Source organism: Phyllostomus hastatus, unplaced genomic scaffold, assembly GCF_019186645.2.
Source record: "Phyllostomus hastatus isolate PE091 unplaced genomic scaffold, TTU_PhHast_1.1 phas_scaffold_114, whole genome shotgun sequence".
Taxonomy (NCBI): Eukaryota; Metazoa; Chordata; class Mammalia; order Chiroptera; family Phyllostomidae; genus Phyllostomus; species Phyllostomus hastatus.
Genome location: NW_025334006.1, coordinates 1,197,052 through 1,214,724, shown reverse-complemented (window position 1 = coordinate 1,214,724; position 17,673 = coordinate 1,197,052). Strand labels below are relative to the sequence as shown.

General features: G+C 46.0%; 2 protein-coding genes across 3 annotated transcripts in view; one reads left to right on the top strand and one right to left on the bottom strand.

Moving 5' to 3' along the window:
* The first annotated feature begins 1,859 nt into the window (after positions 1 to 1,859).
* Positions 1,860 to 8,542, top strand: NDUFB2 (NADH:ubiquinone oxidoreductase subunit B2). Of its 2 annotated transcripts, none has more exons than XM_045855565.1 (4): positions 1,860 to 2,006; positions 5,223 to 5,367; positions 7,001 to 7,099; positions 8,455 to 8,542. In XM_045855565.1, the coding sequence occupies exons 1-3, from the start codon at positions 1,912 to 1,914 to the stop codon at positions 7,073 to 7,075; spliced, it is 315 nt and encodes a 104-aa protein (XP_045711521.1). In that variant the 5' UTR covers positions 1,860 to 1,911; the 3' UTR covers positions 7,076 to 7,099; positions 8,455 to 8,542. The 2 variants fall into 2 exon arrangements, with proteins under 2 accessions (XP_045711521.1, XP_045711522.1); XM_045855566.1 differs by having other exon boundaries at positions 6,991 to 7,099.
* A 4,194-nt stretch (positions 8,543 to 12,736) lies between these two features.
* BRAF (B-Raf proto-oncogene, serine/threonine kinase) overlaps positions 12,737 to 17,673 on the bottom strand; it is a 130,871-nt gene continuing 125,934 nt past the window's right edge. Inside the window, exon 19 of the mRNA XM_045855519.1 lies at positions 12,737 to 17,512. Within this exon, the coding sequence (XP_045711475.1) occupies positions 17,496 to 17,512 (17 nt within the window). The 3' untranslated portion in view covers positions 12,737 to 17,495. The remainder of the gene's footprint in view (positions 17,513 to 17,673) is intronic.

The following is a 17,673-nucleotide window of genomic DNA, read 5'->3' as shown; positions in this document are numbered from 1 at the left end:
AAAGCATTAAAGCTAAGGACCCCTCAAACGGTCTACAGATCAATATTGCTTTAAATACAAGCAAGCATTTGAAGTTAAACCTTTTTGTTTTGTAATTCAGCAAGAAAAGATGGGGAGGGTGAATGAATCTTCATTCATCTTAGTAGCTTTTGCTGCTAGGAAAGGAAGGTAAAATAAAGGAATAAAAATTCCCTGTGTGCATGCTGTGGGCCAGGTACTGTCTTAAATGGCTCAAACTGAGATAAGGGCACTGACGCTCAGAGAAATAAAGTGATTTACTCATACTCATAGAGCTAATAATTGGCAGAGCTGAGGTCTGAACTTCAGATCTCCGCTCCTAGTTCTATGCTCTTTTGTTTGAGCTGTGCTGTTTTTGTGGCTTTGGAATCACAGCATCGTTCTTTGCTGGGAACAAGGCAGGTAGATATAGCTTGGGCGGCCAGTTCCCTAGGAAGATCCCAAGCCTCGTCCTCCCATTTCAGAAACCACTCTTAGTGGTTTGACGGTATCCCTAGAAAGGGTAACTGGTGAACAGTAGCCCAGACAAAGCTACATCGTGGCTTATCAACTGGAAAGTCAACTTACATCCAGAAAACAGTGGCTTCTTTTTTCTAATTTATATTTATAGCTAGGAGGGCAGAACAGGGCTGGAGGGCAAATTAACAGGCTGTTCTGAAGGGAATGGGGCAGCTCCGAGATGAGAAGCTTTGTGAGAGCCTAACTCCAGGAGACAGGTTTCCTGTCAGAGGGCACAGGGAGGCCCATATCTTGGCAGACGAGAGGTGTCGGTTATAGCCAAATGCACTCAGATTCCTAAATTCAGGTCTACATGCCCCTCCATAGGTATCCTGTTTTTCATGCTTGTGACTCTGAACGTGAGGTCTTTGGTGCTTAGCAAGAGTCCCATTTCAGATTGAAATCGCCAAGGTTAGGCTAGCAGGCAGTTAAAATTGGAGGTGCTTAGACAAACTACAGCCCTTTAAGAAGAGGCCCTAAGAATTTGGGGAGGGGCGTCTAGGGAAGCTTGGAATCCATCCAGGATTTAATAGAAGGAAATATTAAGAGACAATGGCCAAAAATCCAGGGCTGGCTCAGGATCAAGGAATTAGGAGTACTGCCCAGACTGGAGGCTGTGCTAAAATGCAGACTCCTTGGCCCTACTCCAGACTTACAGTATGTGGTGGGGCCGGCCTCCTCAGATGACTTTGACGTCCATGTACTGGTATTTGGGACCCACTGTCTGCTGGTTGGTAAAGTTCCAGTTTGCAGAACAATAAAACAAGGAAGACTTAAAGATGTCACCGTGAGCCGCTTGCAGGAAAGGAGAGTTCAAAAACCAGCTTTGGGAAGGACCACTGGTTCACAAAGGATTTGGCAACTTAAGAGGGTCTGGAAAGCAGTTAATTCGGGAGGAGCCGGCCGAGTGGCAGGTGCAGATGGGCAAACACCGTCCAGATCAGCACCAGTAGGGAGGAGCGAGCACAGACTCGGTGTTGGAGAGTCTCAGCGCCCGCGTAACAAAGAGATGCTCCTACAGCCGGGGCGCCGGCCCCACCTCCCTCCGCCAGCATCCGCACGCCCATCCCTGGGGAAGCGCGGGGCTCCGCGCAGCCAAGCACACCAGAGCCGACACTTAGGGACGCCCAGGGCCGACTACACCCTTCTCATTTCGCAGGGCGCCTTCTCACCCTCTAAACCAGGAGGCTCCGGGTCCCTCCTTGCGCTCGGCCCTCCCCTGCGGAGGATCTGAGATGTTAATCTGAACTGGGAACCGTCGCTTCTCGGCCCCTCAGACAGCAAACTCAGGCCCAAGGGCGGGGCGACGCGCTGACGTAAGGGGCGGGGCGCCGGGGGGAAATGACGTGTACGTAGGGGGGCGGCCTTGGGGCGGCTGTCCGGACCTGGGCGGTCATGTCGGCTGTGACGCGGCTGGCGCCTTTTGTGCGCGGCGGGGGCAGCCTCTTCAGAGTCCTTCGCGCGCGGGCGTCTGGAAACGGAGTCCGTCAGTGAGTGTCGGCCGGGGGTGGGGGCTTTGGCTGCTTCTAACTGAAAGCGCTAGCCTCTGGGACATACTCACCTTGATGCTGGCCTCCAGGGGCGGATCCGGGTCCTGCTGCGACCTTCACCCCGATGCATGCTGGGACTTGTAGTCCGATTGCGCGTGGGTCGGTGCGTCCTTCTCGCTCCGCCACGCCAGGTCCTGCGAGAGCTGATTGCAGTGGGGGAGTGGGGACGCTGTTCCCTTGGATGATACTAAACACTGTGTGTAGGGGTGGGGGGTTGGGGAGGGTGACGACACATTCCTGCACCAAGGGCCTCCTGCCTTCGAGAACTTCACAGTTGGATGGGGACACAGGCTGAAGCTAATCTGGAAGCTAGAGCAGGAGTTGAAGAAGCGAGGGCGGTCTAGGCCAAGTGCGAAGCTGGCAGTGGCAGAGGTGAGGCTGGAGGCTTTAGGGCATAGGGAGAGAACGATACAGAGTCCTGATGCCTGGCTGAAGAAAGTAACCCAGGCGACCGCGGTCGTTGAGAGGTTTCAGTCAGATGTCATGTGGCCAGATTTTAATTCTGAAAAATCATTCTGGCTGCGGGTTGGAGAATTAGTAGTTCTCTAAGGCACGGGAGGCGATCACCCAGAGGGAGTGGAAGGGTGGGAGAGAAGAGGGCCAAAAGTGGATGTTCGGGCAATATCAGAATTTTTCTTTTTTTAAGAAAATAGATTTATTCTTTAGAGCAGTTTGAGAATCACAGCAAAATTGAGTGGAAGGTACAGAGACTTCTCATATGCCGCCCCCCCTCCCCCCAACATGCATCACTTCTTCCATTGTCACCCTCTCCCTTCGGAGTGGTACGTCTGTCACAGTTGATGAACCTACATGGACAAAACATTGCCACCCAAAGTTCGTATTTTACGTTAGAGTTTACTCTTGCAACACCAGCATTAAAGGGAGTGAGCAAAAGAGTCAACTGGTGAAGTATGTGGCCCAAAAAGTCGGCTGGAAGGCTTAGCACTGGGATGCCGGGGGAGGGCACACCTGCCAAAAACGAGCTGGTAGTGCCGAGTCAGTAAGAGCCGCGCTGCAAATAGTACCTTGGGCTTTTCCGGGTGTTGTGGAAGGCCCCTTAGATCATCCTCTGTACTTTACCAACAGGCAGTGCGGGAGAGTGCCTGCCCCACCAGCCGTGTGACCTTGGAAGTGTCTCCATCTCTTCATGCTTCAGCTTTCTCACCTGTGCAGTGGGATAATAATGTTGACTGCAGGGGAGTACATGAATTAGCATTCTCTAAAGGGTTTCAGGGCAGGTGCTTGTGCAGAGTAAGGACCATACGAGTATTTACCTGCTGTTGTGAGGGAACTGAGACTCAGGGAAATTAAAGGAGTGACTTGTCTAAAGTCATATGTTTATTAAGGACATGGAGCTGGGACAGGTGTTGGGGGGGAAGAAGGAGAAGGCCTAGGTGACCTGAGCTAAGACAGGAATGGAGAGCTCCCAGCAGTAGCCCTTGACTCTGCCTGGGGAGACCGGGGGGCGGGGGGTGGGTGCTGTTCACTGAGGTCTTGGTTCTTCCATTGCACATGTTGATGTTACAGTGTGAGTGATAAGTGAATAAATACAGGGTCTGGCACAAATAATGCCCCCCCCTTTTATTGCAAAATCATAAGCCTGTAATTCTGTAACATACAGCATCACACTGAAGCACACTGTATGACATTTTAGGTGAAATTTTAAAATTAAAACTATAGATTATGACACCCATGTTATTACCCTACCAACCACATTCAAGCAGGGGTTACTTCTGCTGGACCCTGTATTTATGGAGTATCTTCTAGATTCCAGGATTCTTTCTAGGTGCTGGGGATAGAGCAGAAAACAGGGAAGATAATGGAACATCCATTCTGGAGAAAGGACACAAGTAGAAAAGAAACAACTTTTAGGTACTAGTTTTTTTTTTTAGAGGGGAAGAGAGAGAAACATCAGTGTATGGTTGGCTCTTGCACACCCCCTACTGGGGACCTGGCCTACAACCCAGGCATGTGCCCTGACTGGGAATCGAATCAGTGACCCTTTGGTTCACACGGTGGCACTCAATCCACTGAGCCACACCAGCTAGGGCTAGGTACTATTAAGTGATGTGAAGAAAATAAAGCGAGGGATTAATCTAGAGTCTCTGGGATGAGGGATGGCTTACTATGTGCAGGATGATGTAGGAATGCATGCCTGATGGTTTGAATTGAACCAGGACCTGAGTGATGAGAAGTAAGCCAAGCAAAGACGCCAGGAAGAGCATCTCCAAGAGGGAGACAGCAGATGCAGGGGATCTGAGTGCTGCTGACGGGCCAGCAAGCTGGGAGGCTGGAGTGGGGTGAGCGGAGGGGAGTGGTCGAGGTTGGGTCAGAGACCTGCTGGGGCCAGATTAGGGAGGGCCTTGTAGGTGATGAGGCAGATGGGATGGGAAGGGATACAGGCTTTCACGCCTTAAAGTAACATGGTTTGGGTTAGGTTTTGAAAACGTAACTTTCACCGAGAGGTATGGTGCATTTTTGTGTTTAAACTTGACACTTAAAAATCTTGGTTTGGGACCCCACTTATTTCAAGTCATAGTTAAAATAACATGTCATTCGAGCAATAATGAAATGTGGAGAGTGGTTTGAACTATAATTCTCAAATCTTATTTAATGAGTTTAAACGATGGACCCTTATAACTAGATCGCATCTAAAACCTGTAAAAGAAGCAACCTATTGTCACACTGTTGTCTTTCCCATGGAGTGGTCTTCTAATGAAGACTGTGACAGAGGAGAGGACGTAATTTGCCTTTGAAATCGATGGTTAAAATAGAACAAAATTAATTTGCTTATTTTTCTGGATAAACTCATGACTACTTACTCTAGGTTCATAACCCCTTAACCCATCTTGATTCTTGGGACCAGTACCTCGTCATCAACACCTTCCTATTTCTGGTGCGTGATACACGAATGTTCGTTCACTAAAGGAAGTTCATAATTCGCTCGTCAGTTCAGTCCAGTGTTTGCTGCTATACAAGTTTAAAGTGAGCCTTATGAAAAATGAATGTTTTGAGGGCTCTTGGAGCGCTCTCTTTCTGTACTTCATGGAGGAGAGAAGTGTTAGCTCTTGTTTCTGGATGTAACTCGAGAGTTTTGGACGACCGGGTGCTTTGAAGATGCCGCAAGCTGCCTGACATTCTCCTTCCTTCTCGTAGCGCCGGTGGCGGCGTGCACATCGAGCCCCAGTACAGACAGTTTCCCCAGCTCACCCGATCCCAGGTGATCCAGGCCGAGTTCTTCAGCGGAACCATGTGGTTCTGGATCCTCTGGCGCTTCTGGCACGACTCGGACGCTGTGCTGGTAGGTGCGGGGCAATGTTCTTCTCCTCGTGGGTGGGAAGGGGGAAGAAATATCAGTAGCTTAGCTTTTTTTTTTTCCGTGTGGGTAGACTGCTTTCCTATCCGTAGTTCTAATTACCTGGGTCAACCGTGGTCTGAAAATATTACATGGAAAGTTCTAGACATAAAGAATTTATACGTTTTAAATTGTGCCCCATTCTGAGCAGTGTGATAAAACCTCGTGCTGGCCTGCTCCGTCCTGCCGCGAGGTGAACCGTCCCTTCGTGCACGGCCTCCACACTGTTCACAGTGTCTGCCAGCTGCCCACTTAGTAGCCATTCGGTTATCGGACCGAGCGTTGTATCGCAGTGCTTGTGTTCAAGCCACCCTTTTTTTTAACTTAATAACGGCTGCAAGGCACAAGGGCAGTGACGCTGGCAATTCAGATCTGCCAGAGACATGTCGTCAAGTGCTTCCTTTAAGGGAAAAGGCATTAATGTATAGGGAAATACATTGTATGCGTAGGATTCAGTACTATCCATGGTTTGAGGCATTCACTGTGGGGGTCTCAGAATGTGTCCTCCGGACTAGGGGGGGCTACTGTGCATCCTTCGTGTTGTCCTGTGTGTAGGCAGGAATCTTGTTAATGAAACATGTCTGACCTTTTCTGCTAAGGGGTGCACAGGTAGGCAGTCCGTGGCTTGTCTGTTAGTTTGCCGTATTTGGAGGGAGACTAGAAACTAATTCCTTTTTACCTTCTGAACTAGGAGTTCATCAGCAGCTTAGGTTTCACACTTCAGTTCTTTCAGTAGTGACTGTCATGTAGTCTGTGTGGGTGCCCAAGGCAGCCAGATTGGGGTGGGGTGGATGTGGGCTGATGTGCTTTGAGGAGGGAAGTCTTACTGTGTTTGTACAGACCCTGTTCCCTAGGAAATGACGGCTTTAAGCCACTGAAGTCGGTGCTTGTTGAGCCAGAATATTTTGAATTTTAGTAAATTTAGTAAATTTGTTTTTGTTCTTAGGGCAGGGAGAAATGTGCAGTAAGTTTTAGAAGCGTCAGGTTGATTAATATCCCATTCCTCTTAGAACCTCTGCGTCCGGCTGCCCAGCGAGCAGCTGCCCACTGTCTCCACTGGCAGCACATGGGCGCCGGCCTCGTCGTGGGCCAGCTTTCAGGAGGGTTTGGGGCTATTTGGCGTGAGACGATGGAGCAGCCGGATGCGCCCTAGATCGGGGTTGAAGATGAATGCTTCCCCTGCAGGGCCCAGATCTCCAGCAGGAACGACAGAACAGTTCAGGACATGCGTTACGTGGTGCCAGGGCTTGAAGACGTTGTTGAGATGTGGGGTGCCTTTGAAATCCGGTGCCTCCGTCTCCCCTGTCCTCCATCACAAACACGTACTCGACCTCCGCTCAGGCCGGCGGCTTCAGAACCAGCAGGCTCTTAAACTCAGGCCACAGCTCACACTCGACAGATCGAAGGGCAGGCGGACCATTGAGTGCGGTGGTAGGGCTTGCTCCTGTGGCGTGTCAGGGGCTGTGTTTGTCCCAGCATTATCACATTTTCTTACTTTCAAGGTTTCTTTTGAAATGGAATTGTGTGGCGTGTAGAGTGTTGACTCTTCTTTGGTTTTGCTCTGTAATGATGTCACCAGGGCCACTTCCCGTATCCAGACCCTTCCCAGTGGACGGACGAGGAGCTGGGCATCCCTCCTGATGATGAAGACTGAGGACGGAGGCTCGGCTCTTGGCAAGTGAGTCTGCCCCAGGTTTCTGCTTTTTTAAAGTTATACTTACCTTTTGTCGGTAACGCTCCTCTGACTTCGCACCTGTGATGGTCTCGAAGGAGTATGTACTTTCTAACAGTATGGAGAACCATTAGCTCTTACCATGTCTCGTGTCTGAATACAGCGTTTTTACATTTGCTGCACACCTCACCCCGCCCTAATTTGGTCTCCTCTTCCTTTTCATTGTATATTTTAAAAATTTATTTTTTCTTAAGTTATGTTACAATTTAGGGTCCCATTTATCCGGCAAAGGCTTTTAAGTACCAACTGTGCACAGAGATGAAAGGAGTGGACGAGACAGATGGGGGTGCACAGTGTGTGTGTTTGTAGTTGCAAAAACACTGCCGTGTTCTCCCTCAGCACTCACATGGAATGTTCCAGCACATGGGAATGCCATGCTATGGGTTTGCATGGAAATTAACTATTTAAACAGTACAAGGTTAGGACCCTTTCGTTTCCAGACCAGGAAGTCAGTTTTTCTTTTTTCAGAAGGAAGGTATTAGAGGAGTTCCTTGTCCTGCAGCCCCTCGGAGGTTAAGACGTTCTCACTTAACGTGTTTTTAAATTAATCATTGCACAATTTTAATTGCCATCATTCAAAATGCCTCAAAAATTGTTTTAAAGGATAGGAAGCATTAAATGATACTTGAGTGTTCCCATTCAAATTGTACTACTAGTATTGCCTTTATAATTTTAATTAGAAGTAGCTTATTGACCTGAAAATTACAGCAGTTTTTGGGTGTACAGGGAGGAGGTGGATAGGAAAAAATGTCACCAAAAGGCAGGCAGTTCAAGCTGTTCTACAGCTTGTGTGTCCCGGGTTTGTTAACGGACAGTGAGAGGTCCCAGTCCTTCCCGGGCCTCCGCTCCCCCTGTTAATGTGTCTGCCAGCACCGACCCCCTCGTGCCCTCTCCCAGCGGTCCCAGCGTCCCCACACGCGTTGTCTGGTTGTTTGTTGTAATAACCAGACTGTCCCTGGCTGTCCAGCCTGCGCTCACGGGCTGCATGTGGCCTAGGATGGCTGTGAATGAGATCCAATACAAAATTGTAAACGTAATAAAACTTTTTTTTCGCTCATCAGTTTTCGTTAGTGTTGGGCCAAGACAACTGGTCTCCTTCCAGTGTGGCCCAGAGACGCCAATGTTGGATACCCTGCGTGTAGGCCCTTGGAGAGAGTGTGGTGATTTTGCTTCCCTCCTCTGCAAGCCCGCTCACACGACTAGTGCTGAGTGGATGCTTGAGTGATTGAGTGAACAGAATTATGGATTTGCATTACTGAAAAGGAGAGTACTTAAAGCTTTCCATTTTTGTTTTTCTGCAGGAGCTAGGTGAGAAGTTCATGAAGTTACGGACTCCAGTTTACATTGGATATAGAAGTTGTAAAATAAAGTGTTTTGGTCAAGAATGGGGAACTGAGTTACGGATGTTTCTGATTACAGCCGCCCTCTTTGGATTATTTCCTGTGCCGGCCGCTTACAGGCCCTTTCAGAGGGTCCTCTTGGGGTGCCCGCGGCACAGGCTGCTGTTAGCGCCTTTCATTGGGGAGGACATCGAGTGTCAGGGGACGAATGACGTGCTTGGGGTGACACACTGATGGGTGATGACATTCAGTCTGACCCCACACTTAGCTCCAGTGCAACACTGCCTGCCTCCCTAGCTAATGTCTTAGTTGTTTGTTGAGAGTTGATGTGAAAACCTATAGTTTCTCTACTGCTGGTGTCCTGTTGCCCTGAGTGTACAGAGGTTAGAGGTCAGGGCAGGCCGTTTATTGTGTTTATGAATCTCTTGTGGGCTGAGCACTGTGTTCAGTGGTCATTTATGGAACTCATAAGACACTTTCACTAGGAATTCTTAGGACTGTAGCAATGGGAGATGGATGAAATGTATACTTTTTCTAGAATTTGTTTCAAAGTACTTTCCAGCTGTCTGTAGCGTCAAAATTCTGAGAGCTGGAAGGACAGGATTTCCCTCTATCCACAGGTAAAAATCTGCAGGGTAGCGCGGCTTATTGACTTGCCCGGAAACTCTTCATATTTTTAATTTGGGTTTTTGACCACCTAGGCACTGGGAATACAATGCTAAACAAGACATAAGATTCTGTTCACAGGGAACTTAGATTTTAGGGAGGGAAAAAAAGTTGACAAGTGCTATGAAAAAAGTAACAAAAGTAACATTGTGTGATATGCTGGAGGTGGGTGGTCTTTTGGGTGGGCCAGGAAAGCATCTGACCAGGAACCTGAACTAGTAGTGGGAGGAACCAGTTTCACAAAGTCTGAGGGGAAAGTGCTGTAGGGACGAGGAACACGAAGCACCAGAACCTGGGGCGGGACCAAAGTCAGCGTGTTGAAGGAACAGAAAGTCCAGTGGGGTCCCTGCAGGTGAGGAGAGGTTGGGGCAGAGGAGGTTAATAGGTGATGGCTGCAGGTTCAGGTTGATGGGCAATGCAGCGAGGAACTTGTGGCAGGCCCTGAGCGGGGTGGGTGGGGTGTGATTTGGTGAGCACGCCTAGTCCTTCCCTAGGTCTGCACTCCCTCTCGTTCTCAGTTGTGGGTGGGTGGGTGGGGGGGGGGCACAATGACAGGCTGAAGCAAGTGGAACCGGCAGCCTCTCTCTCTTCCACCATCCCCCGGCTCCAGCAGCCCCGAGCCTGTGGCGGGGGTGCTGGGACATGACCCTGGGTTTTGTGTTTCCTCACCTGTGTGCGAGTGAGCTGTCTCAGCTGATGAATATTTAGTTGCAGAGACCATCAGATCTCTGTACTTTTCACTTATTTCTGTTGCCCCTTGTCCCACCATATCAAGAAAATTTGGGGGAAAGAACACAATTTATAAGTTAACTCAAGTAGGATGTCATTAGCTCTTTTCCTTCAAGATCGACCAAAATGGCCTGACTTGAAATCCAAGGGAACTTTAAGACGGCAGTCTTCTAAAATCAGCCACGTGGCCTCCCCCCACTGGGTCCCCTTTCCCATACTTGGGCTGGGAAGCCAGTCTGCGCTGGTGCAGAGCCTGTCCCCAGGCTTCTCTCAAAGGCTGTTACAACTTACAGGAGCATACTCAAGTGAAGAGGGTCCCAGAGAGATGTTCAGTACATTTGATGGATGGCTACATGCAGTTAAGTAACAGCAAAAACTTAATGTGTTAATTTATTCAATTTTCTTAGTCTGTTTTATAGATGAAGTTGGGCTACAGAATGGTTGGGTAATTTGCCCAAGCTCATACAGCCAGTTAGGGAGCTGAGGTTCAAATCCTGGCTGTCCGGCCCTAGGTTAAGTCAGCATATCCCAGAGTTAGTACAGCATAGTGTAAACCTTTTTATGACCCACTTTTTTTTAACTATTTTTTTCCATTACCATTTATTCCCCCTACACCTCCCTCCTCCCTCAAGACCTACTCTTACTTTTACATTGTGACCTAAAATATCAATTACGCACATATAATCTAAAACTTTTATGAAACAGTACTCACCTGTGATGCACTGATCTTTTCTCTTGTCTTCTACAGAAAAAAATGGTTGAGACTCCTTTTACTACTCATTGATGGGTCTCAACCTGCATCTTAAAAAATTGGCCGGGTTTAAGAACCCTGGCTTTGGAGGCAAGCTTGTGGATCTGACTCACTGCCCCACCATTTACTAGCTGTGAGTTTGGCCAGGTTACTCATTCGATCCACAGATCAAATGCCTCAGTCTCCTCATTGCTACATGGACAGAGTAAATGGGTTAGCACACACAGTCCTTAGAATGACCTCTGGTGTGAAGGAAACGCTCTCTAAATTGAAGTCACTTATTCCCAGGCCACTGGGCCTAAGCCACGTTTACAGTGACCCCTGAGTCCCAGTCTGATTTTATAGAAAAGCCTTCATACGGAGACAGATTCAGCTGCAATCAGGCATCCCACCAGATGCAGTGCTGCACCGCCTCTGCCTAAAACCAGAAAGACGTTTAGGATGTCTCCCTAATGAGGAGCTGAAGCTACGTTCAAAGCAAGTTTTAGGGTGTACCTGGAGAGCTGGACCTTCCCAAATGGGAAGGTAGGTGGTGAAGGAATTACTGATGGCAGGTGAGATCAGGTGTCACATTTTAACCCAAAATTTGGAGCTTGCTTTCCCGTGGAAACTCGAGTGTGAAGAACACAATGGGTTATCTAACCAAGTTGGAGACAGGAGGTATCGTACAAGGAACAAGCGCTGGACCCGCATCACAGGAAGGTAAGGAGGTAGTCTTGGCTCCACGCACCACTAGAACTATTCTGAAGAAGAGGTCGATCTGGTTGCTTGTGGCCACGGTCTCAACAGGAGTGTCACCGGAACGACAGTGTGCAGTGAGGAAGTGAGGGCTGCTTGACCTGCTGTTGACCGGCCTCAGCAGCTGGACCTTTGCTTTCGTTACCTAAGCCTTGCACAACACCCGTATCTATCCAAATACCATGACAGGCATCACGGCAAAGTGATATCAAACACGAAGTACTGATGTGGGAAACAGGAGTCCTGACCTCAGTCCCGGCTCTACGAGCCTAGGCAGGCCACCCTTGGGGCTTCACACGCAGGAACTGAGGAGACTTGGACCAGGTTATCTTTAAGAACTGTCTGCTCCGACATTTTGTGCATCTAGGACTATCTAACTCAGACAGGAGGTCCAATGGTCACAACTCCTGACAAAATTTCAGAAAAGCTACTGTGGTAGGGTGCTTTGTAATAGGATTTCATCACAACAATTAAAGCATTCACAATTCTGGGCTAACTTTTAAGGAAACCTCTTATAGAATACATTCTTTAAAAATATGGCCACGATTGTTGTAATTATCTATGAAGATTATTTAGAAAATGAGTCTCTAAGACATTTTTATTACAGAATCACACTTTTCAGGTGAGAAAAACAGAGTTCAGAGAAAGTACTTCGAAGTCTGGGCAGTGTTTCATGATTATTTGGAGAGGCGTGAAGACCAGAAACCAGACATGTCAAAAACGTGCACTGTTGAAATTTTCTGTTCCTATTGTCCTCAAATGCCGTGATTCCAGGCAAAGTTTCTAAATAGTTTACTCCTGGAAACTTTGCTCAGTAATTTGACATAGTTTGAAGATACTCTGGGTACCTTTCAAACTTCAAGTACTGAAATCAAATGCATAAAATCAACTCTTTGGGGTAGCCGCCATTAAAAAAAAAAGTAGTGGTAAAAAACACGAGCGCGCAGTTTCAGATATATACGTGTGTGTGTGTGTACATTCTGTGTTACTACAGAAAACATTATTGAAAGTTGTGTCAACAAAGTTTGAAAGCTCCAGACAGAGTCCTTCAATGGCCCCATTAGAGCATGCACTTCACCTGCGCCCTTGGAGGGGACCAGCCAGGTGGCAGAACTGAAATACTTGAGGGTCATCTCTACAACAGTGTGGCCAGTACAATGTAGCAGGTGTCTGGTTTGACAACTTTAAAACTGTTTTGTCTGTTAAGTAACTTCTACTCACCAAGCAGTCATCGACATTGTACGTGTGAAACAAAACGTACCATCCCAGGCCTTCCACTGCCCGGAAGCCTGACAACACCCTGACTACTTCCGTTCCTGGATGCGAGAGTGCTGGAAAAATACTATTGATAAAGACTTCTCCATGCAGTCAATCTTTATTATAGCAGTATTCGCATATTCACATCAAGTACATAGAACTTTTTTTGCCTTTTATATAATACAGAGTTTTTAAATAACTTTACACAGAAATAAATTTCTTCAATCTGAGTTTCAGCTATCTTTTTTTATTTAATTCTTCATGCTTTCTATCCAAACTGAACAATATTTTCCATTGTACAAATTTACATGAGAAAAATTCCAAAGTACAAATGAAGGGACCTGAGCAGGAAAGAGAACCAAAGTATCAAGAAGTCGGTTTGGGGAAGAATTGGGGGAAAAAAAAAAAAGATTCAAGCAAACACTGAGGATTAAGGGTCAAGAGGGAGACATCATCCATTTGACTGAAAATAAATGTCTTTTTTTTATGAATTCAAAAATAAGTTTTAAAAATAGTTACTCCATAATTTTTGCAAAGCAGGTACAGAGAGGTCTGTGGGCAGTTAGAAAGCCCCCGTCGTTCACTGGGCACACCCAGACCCCCCGAGAGCCTTCTCAGTGCTCAAGTGGGGCTGGAGAGAGCGACACCCGAACCTTTGGCAGCGAGACAGAGGGATGTGCACGGGAACTGCCGTGAGGTTTGGAGCGGTGAACCTGGAGCCACTGATCCCCCTCGGTGAAAACGTGAAGGGCTTCCCTTTCCTCTCCCTTACAGAAGATGCATCCTCAAACCAAGATGTAAATGAAAAGGGGGGTGATGTCTTTTTTCTTGGTCTGAACCAAAGAGCAACCACAACTACTGTAGAGAATTCAACGGAACATGTCCGTAAATGGTCAAACGCAATCCCCCAATCGGCTGTACGCTCCTGCTTTAGGAGAAGCGGGAACTGCTGGGTGAGGAAAGGGCCGGAGTGTACAACCAACGGAAATATATCACTGCGATAGTCTTTCCCATCAGGCGACATCATGAAGGCCAAACCGAGACTGCAGTGCGTGGCGTGGCCAAAGGAAACAGAAGACCGAACGAGCACATGTTCAAACGGAGGGAAAAGGGCACAGCGTGCACACACACCCCGTATGTAAACCAATGTAACATGAAGATAAATAAGACACAGAGATTAGCCACTTATGTTGGTAATTAATGTGAATAAAAAGGCATTATGTTTTCATAGCTGGTTTTAATCAGCTATGTCTGGAACACACACAAATGTGTAAGGAAGGAATGATTTTCTTAAAAAACCGTTCACAGCTTAGAATAAAAAGCACACTTATTGCACTCTTACATTTTATTTCAGATAATTATGGTTTGTGTCCCACCCTCACATCAATTTTTCCCTACCCTCAGACTTATTCCCACGCCCTCCCCCATCCTATTTGGTCCATTTTTGTCTACATTTGTGCCTAGTCTGTGAGCTTTGTTGCTTAAACTAGTCTGAAGTTTCCTCCTATGTAACTCCTACTCCACCAAAACACACATGGGTTAAAAAGCTTAACACACAAACACAACACAATACTTTTCCAAAGAAAACTGGTACTAAGCAACTTACTCTTGACCCCACTGCACCCCTGTAACGAGGACCCCTTCTCTGCTGCGTCTCCTGAGTGAAACTCATTTCCTATGGAGACATCGCAATCAGAATGAGCCTCTCACGGGTGCTGGAGAACCTGCTCAGCCTGTCAGGAGACGTGGATGGTTTGCACAAATCCTTTCTCCTTTTTCTGATACTATCATGAATAAACATATTTCAGTTTTTTATTTTTAAAGAGTATTTCAAGATATAGAATTCTTTTAAAAAATGCATCACAAAAAAAACGTTGGCTGTGTCCTTGTGCACAGATGGTTATACCATTGTAATTAATTAGCCAAAACACCTAAATAAAATTAAACATTTTAATGAAACTGATTTAGTAATTAATAGGCCTGAATTAACAGTTGAAGTTGTGATGCTGAAATAAAAGATCTACTAAAACACTTTTCTGAGGTGGAGACTAACTGTCCCTGTGCATTTCAAAATAAAGCACTGTTAAGTTAATTTAAGATTTTAGGACTTAAGTTTTTGTCCTCTTCTACCTTAAAAATACCTGACAGAAACTGTTAATTATCCTTTCTACAAATGACAAAATTTAGGGCTGAATTTCAATGTAAAGGCCCAAACAGAAGTACAAAATAAATCATCTGAAAACAACAAAACAAAGCTTACTGATACAACAAAAATCTTACCAGCATTTTCAATTTTATCAGAGCCGGCAACACGGAACATGAATACACTGGCCACTTCATTCTACACGGGCCAATATGCGAGTCAGGCAGAGGGGCTACAGTACTCCTCGGGTGCTCAACGACCTATGGGCATCAGTAACACGCCTTAGTCAAACATCTCGAGAACTTGCTGGAGACAGTATATTGCCTTTCTTGGGTGGTGAGGAATGAAACAAGTTACAAGAAGCACACCATGGAATGTGTCCAGTTCACACCCACGGCCAGGTCATTCATTAACTGTGCCAATGCCCTCTCATACAGCACCCCACACAGCATTAGCAGCACCGTCCTGTTCAATTCGCCAGCCAGTCCTGGGAGGCAAGTTTATATTTCAAACTCTGAAAAATCAGTGTCTAGGTTGGCAGCAGTATTCTGGACACTGGTAAAATCAAATTCTGTCCCATATTTTAATTTCCTTCCCCCTTCTCACTAAGTTAACACACAACTGCTGCCCAGCATACAGTACTTCAACCTTACACTACAGCAATTTCTTAAAATGTCTGTCAAATATTTGTTATATAAAAGTTCCATGCTTTGAAGAACCTATGGGAGTAGAAAAAGTTTCTCTAGAAATGTCACTGAACTATAATTTCAACCTATTTGCTCTGTGATAAATATATCTGACTATACTAGGGATTATGTGCTTTAAAAAAATAATTTTGTTCACTGAAAATTTACCTGTTTTTTTTTTTTTTTCATTTTCTTAAATGTGATTTTGGCTATAAACTCTTTAGTGCATTTATCTTTGCAGTCTAAATTGCACTCTAAAAAATATTAACACAGCTGAGTTAGACCAGAGTGGCTGCTCTCTTCACAAGTCACTGATTTCTGCTAATATTTTAGCTTTTTTATTGCATCATGAAGGCACAGTAAGATCATTTGGCAAATTGTCAAGGTATTTTTCTAGAGCCTCACCTTCACCATTCCAATGTGTGATCTATACGCTATTTCTTGTTCATACTCACAGTAAACCTTCTGTGTCTGGCTATGTGTTTTGAAAATATAGCCTAATGGCTGGAATCAGCTAGTCTGGAGGTGCTGCTCTTCTAGCACTAACAATGCCAACTTGGACAGAGAAGAGAATCTTGTGAAATGGGTAGTAATTCTCTGCCCTCTGAGCCGGGCAGTCTGTTGGAGTATCTGTGCGTGTGACAAAGCTGTGGGTAACTCATTATGAAGGTGTATTGTCTTGCCAAGCCCACTGAAAATTAAAATTATATCACTGTTAGTGAAGTGATACTGTAACTATTTCATTGCATGTAACTACTTATGGTTGAGATTCTGAAACGTACCCCTAAACAGATTCTGGCACCACTTGCAACGACATTCAGACACTCTGACTGAGCTACATTTTTTCAGTATTACTGCTTAAATGTATAATGCCCTTATGGACGAAATGAGAGCACTCACATACAAGCACACATAAAAGTTAAAATCCTAAATCATCTTCATGTTCTAGAGCTCCTGACTTTTCATATTTTAAAATAAATAACTATTCATTACCTCATTCTGAGGAGGTAGTTTTTGAAGAGGTCACCTGAACTCTGCAGTATGCTTCGGACTAAAGCTGGATGAGGCGGAGGGTGAGCGTACAGGAGGGGCGGTGAGGGCTGCGGAGGGACGTGCAGCCGTTGCAAGGCTGCCTGGCGAACAGAAGGTAACACGATGTGATAGAGCACTGTGACTGCACCCCACGAGAACCTAGAAACTATTTACAGTTTCAGGCTGACAGCGTTGAAGTCCTGACTTATTTCTTTGTAACTACATAGTGCCCTTTCTTCTCCAACACCAACATGAGTCTAACACGTAACTTTACATATGTGATTTCATCTTCTAGGACACCCCCGTTTGTCCTAGCGGACCTCACACACAATCAGGGACTGCACGTTCAGGAGCCAGAATTTGACAGCTAGACAAAACCTTCTAAGGTGCACAGTACAAATAATCACACTGGATTTTTCTACTCACAAATCCCTTTTATAAACTACTTTTTGGTCAATATTATTTCAGTGGCAAAAGTCTAGACCCTAGACTGTAGTTTAACAGTTAAAAAAAAAAAAAAGTCCACCAGGAATCCTACATCTTTTAAAACAATCATTTATGGTTGCTCTCAAATTTTTCAGAAGGCTTCACCTCTCCTCACCCAAAGTAAAATACACCACAGAAGGCACTGCAGCCACTTAATGGAAAAGACAGGTAACTACAACCTTACAAGATAATCAGTGAAGCAGCCACATACTATTTATACAAATTACCATAAAGTGCTTAGCACATCAAGGAGTTCTTCCTTGTATTTCTTAGGAGCTCAGCAAGTCTATCTGTAGTTAAGCATCAAAAAATAAAGCAAGTGAAACTCAGAGGTAAACCCTTTTTCCTATCAGTTGTAAACGAGAGCAAAAACAATCTGATTGATAAAAGGAAGGAAAGGGAAATTTTTAAATCTTGTTTTTATTTTTTAAGGGCTCTAAAAAAATCTCTCAAGAATACCCTGAGCCTGGCTTCTGGGCACATATGCATTTGAGATCAAGTCTGTTCCTTCTTTTCAAATGAGATAGCAACCTATTTTAAAGAGAAAGGGAAGAGAAAAGTGTATTAGTGTACAAGTGAATTTTGTCCGGAGCACTCCAGTGCTAAGCGTCCTCCGTTCCAGCGCTAACCTGGGCCGCCCCAGGCAGTCCAGCGCCTGCGCCAGGCTCCGCCTGCTCGGCACTCGGGCTTAG

Coding starts and splice junctions, on each gene's coding strand:
- NDUFB2 (XM_045855565.1), top strand. CDS start 1,912: ATGTCGGCTGTGACGCGGCTGGCGCCTTTTGTGCGCGGCGGGGGCAGC. Junction 2,007..5,222: donor TCTGGAAACGGAGTCCGTCA/GTGAGTGTCGGC, acceptor TCCTTCTCGTAG/CGCCGGTGGCGGCGTGCACA. Junction 5,368..7,000: donor ACGACTCGGACGCTGTGCTG/GTAGGTGCGGGG, acceptor TGATGTCACCAG/GGCCACTTCCCGTATCCAGA.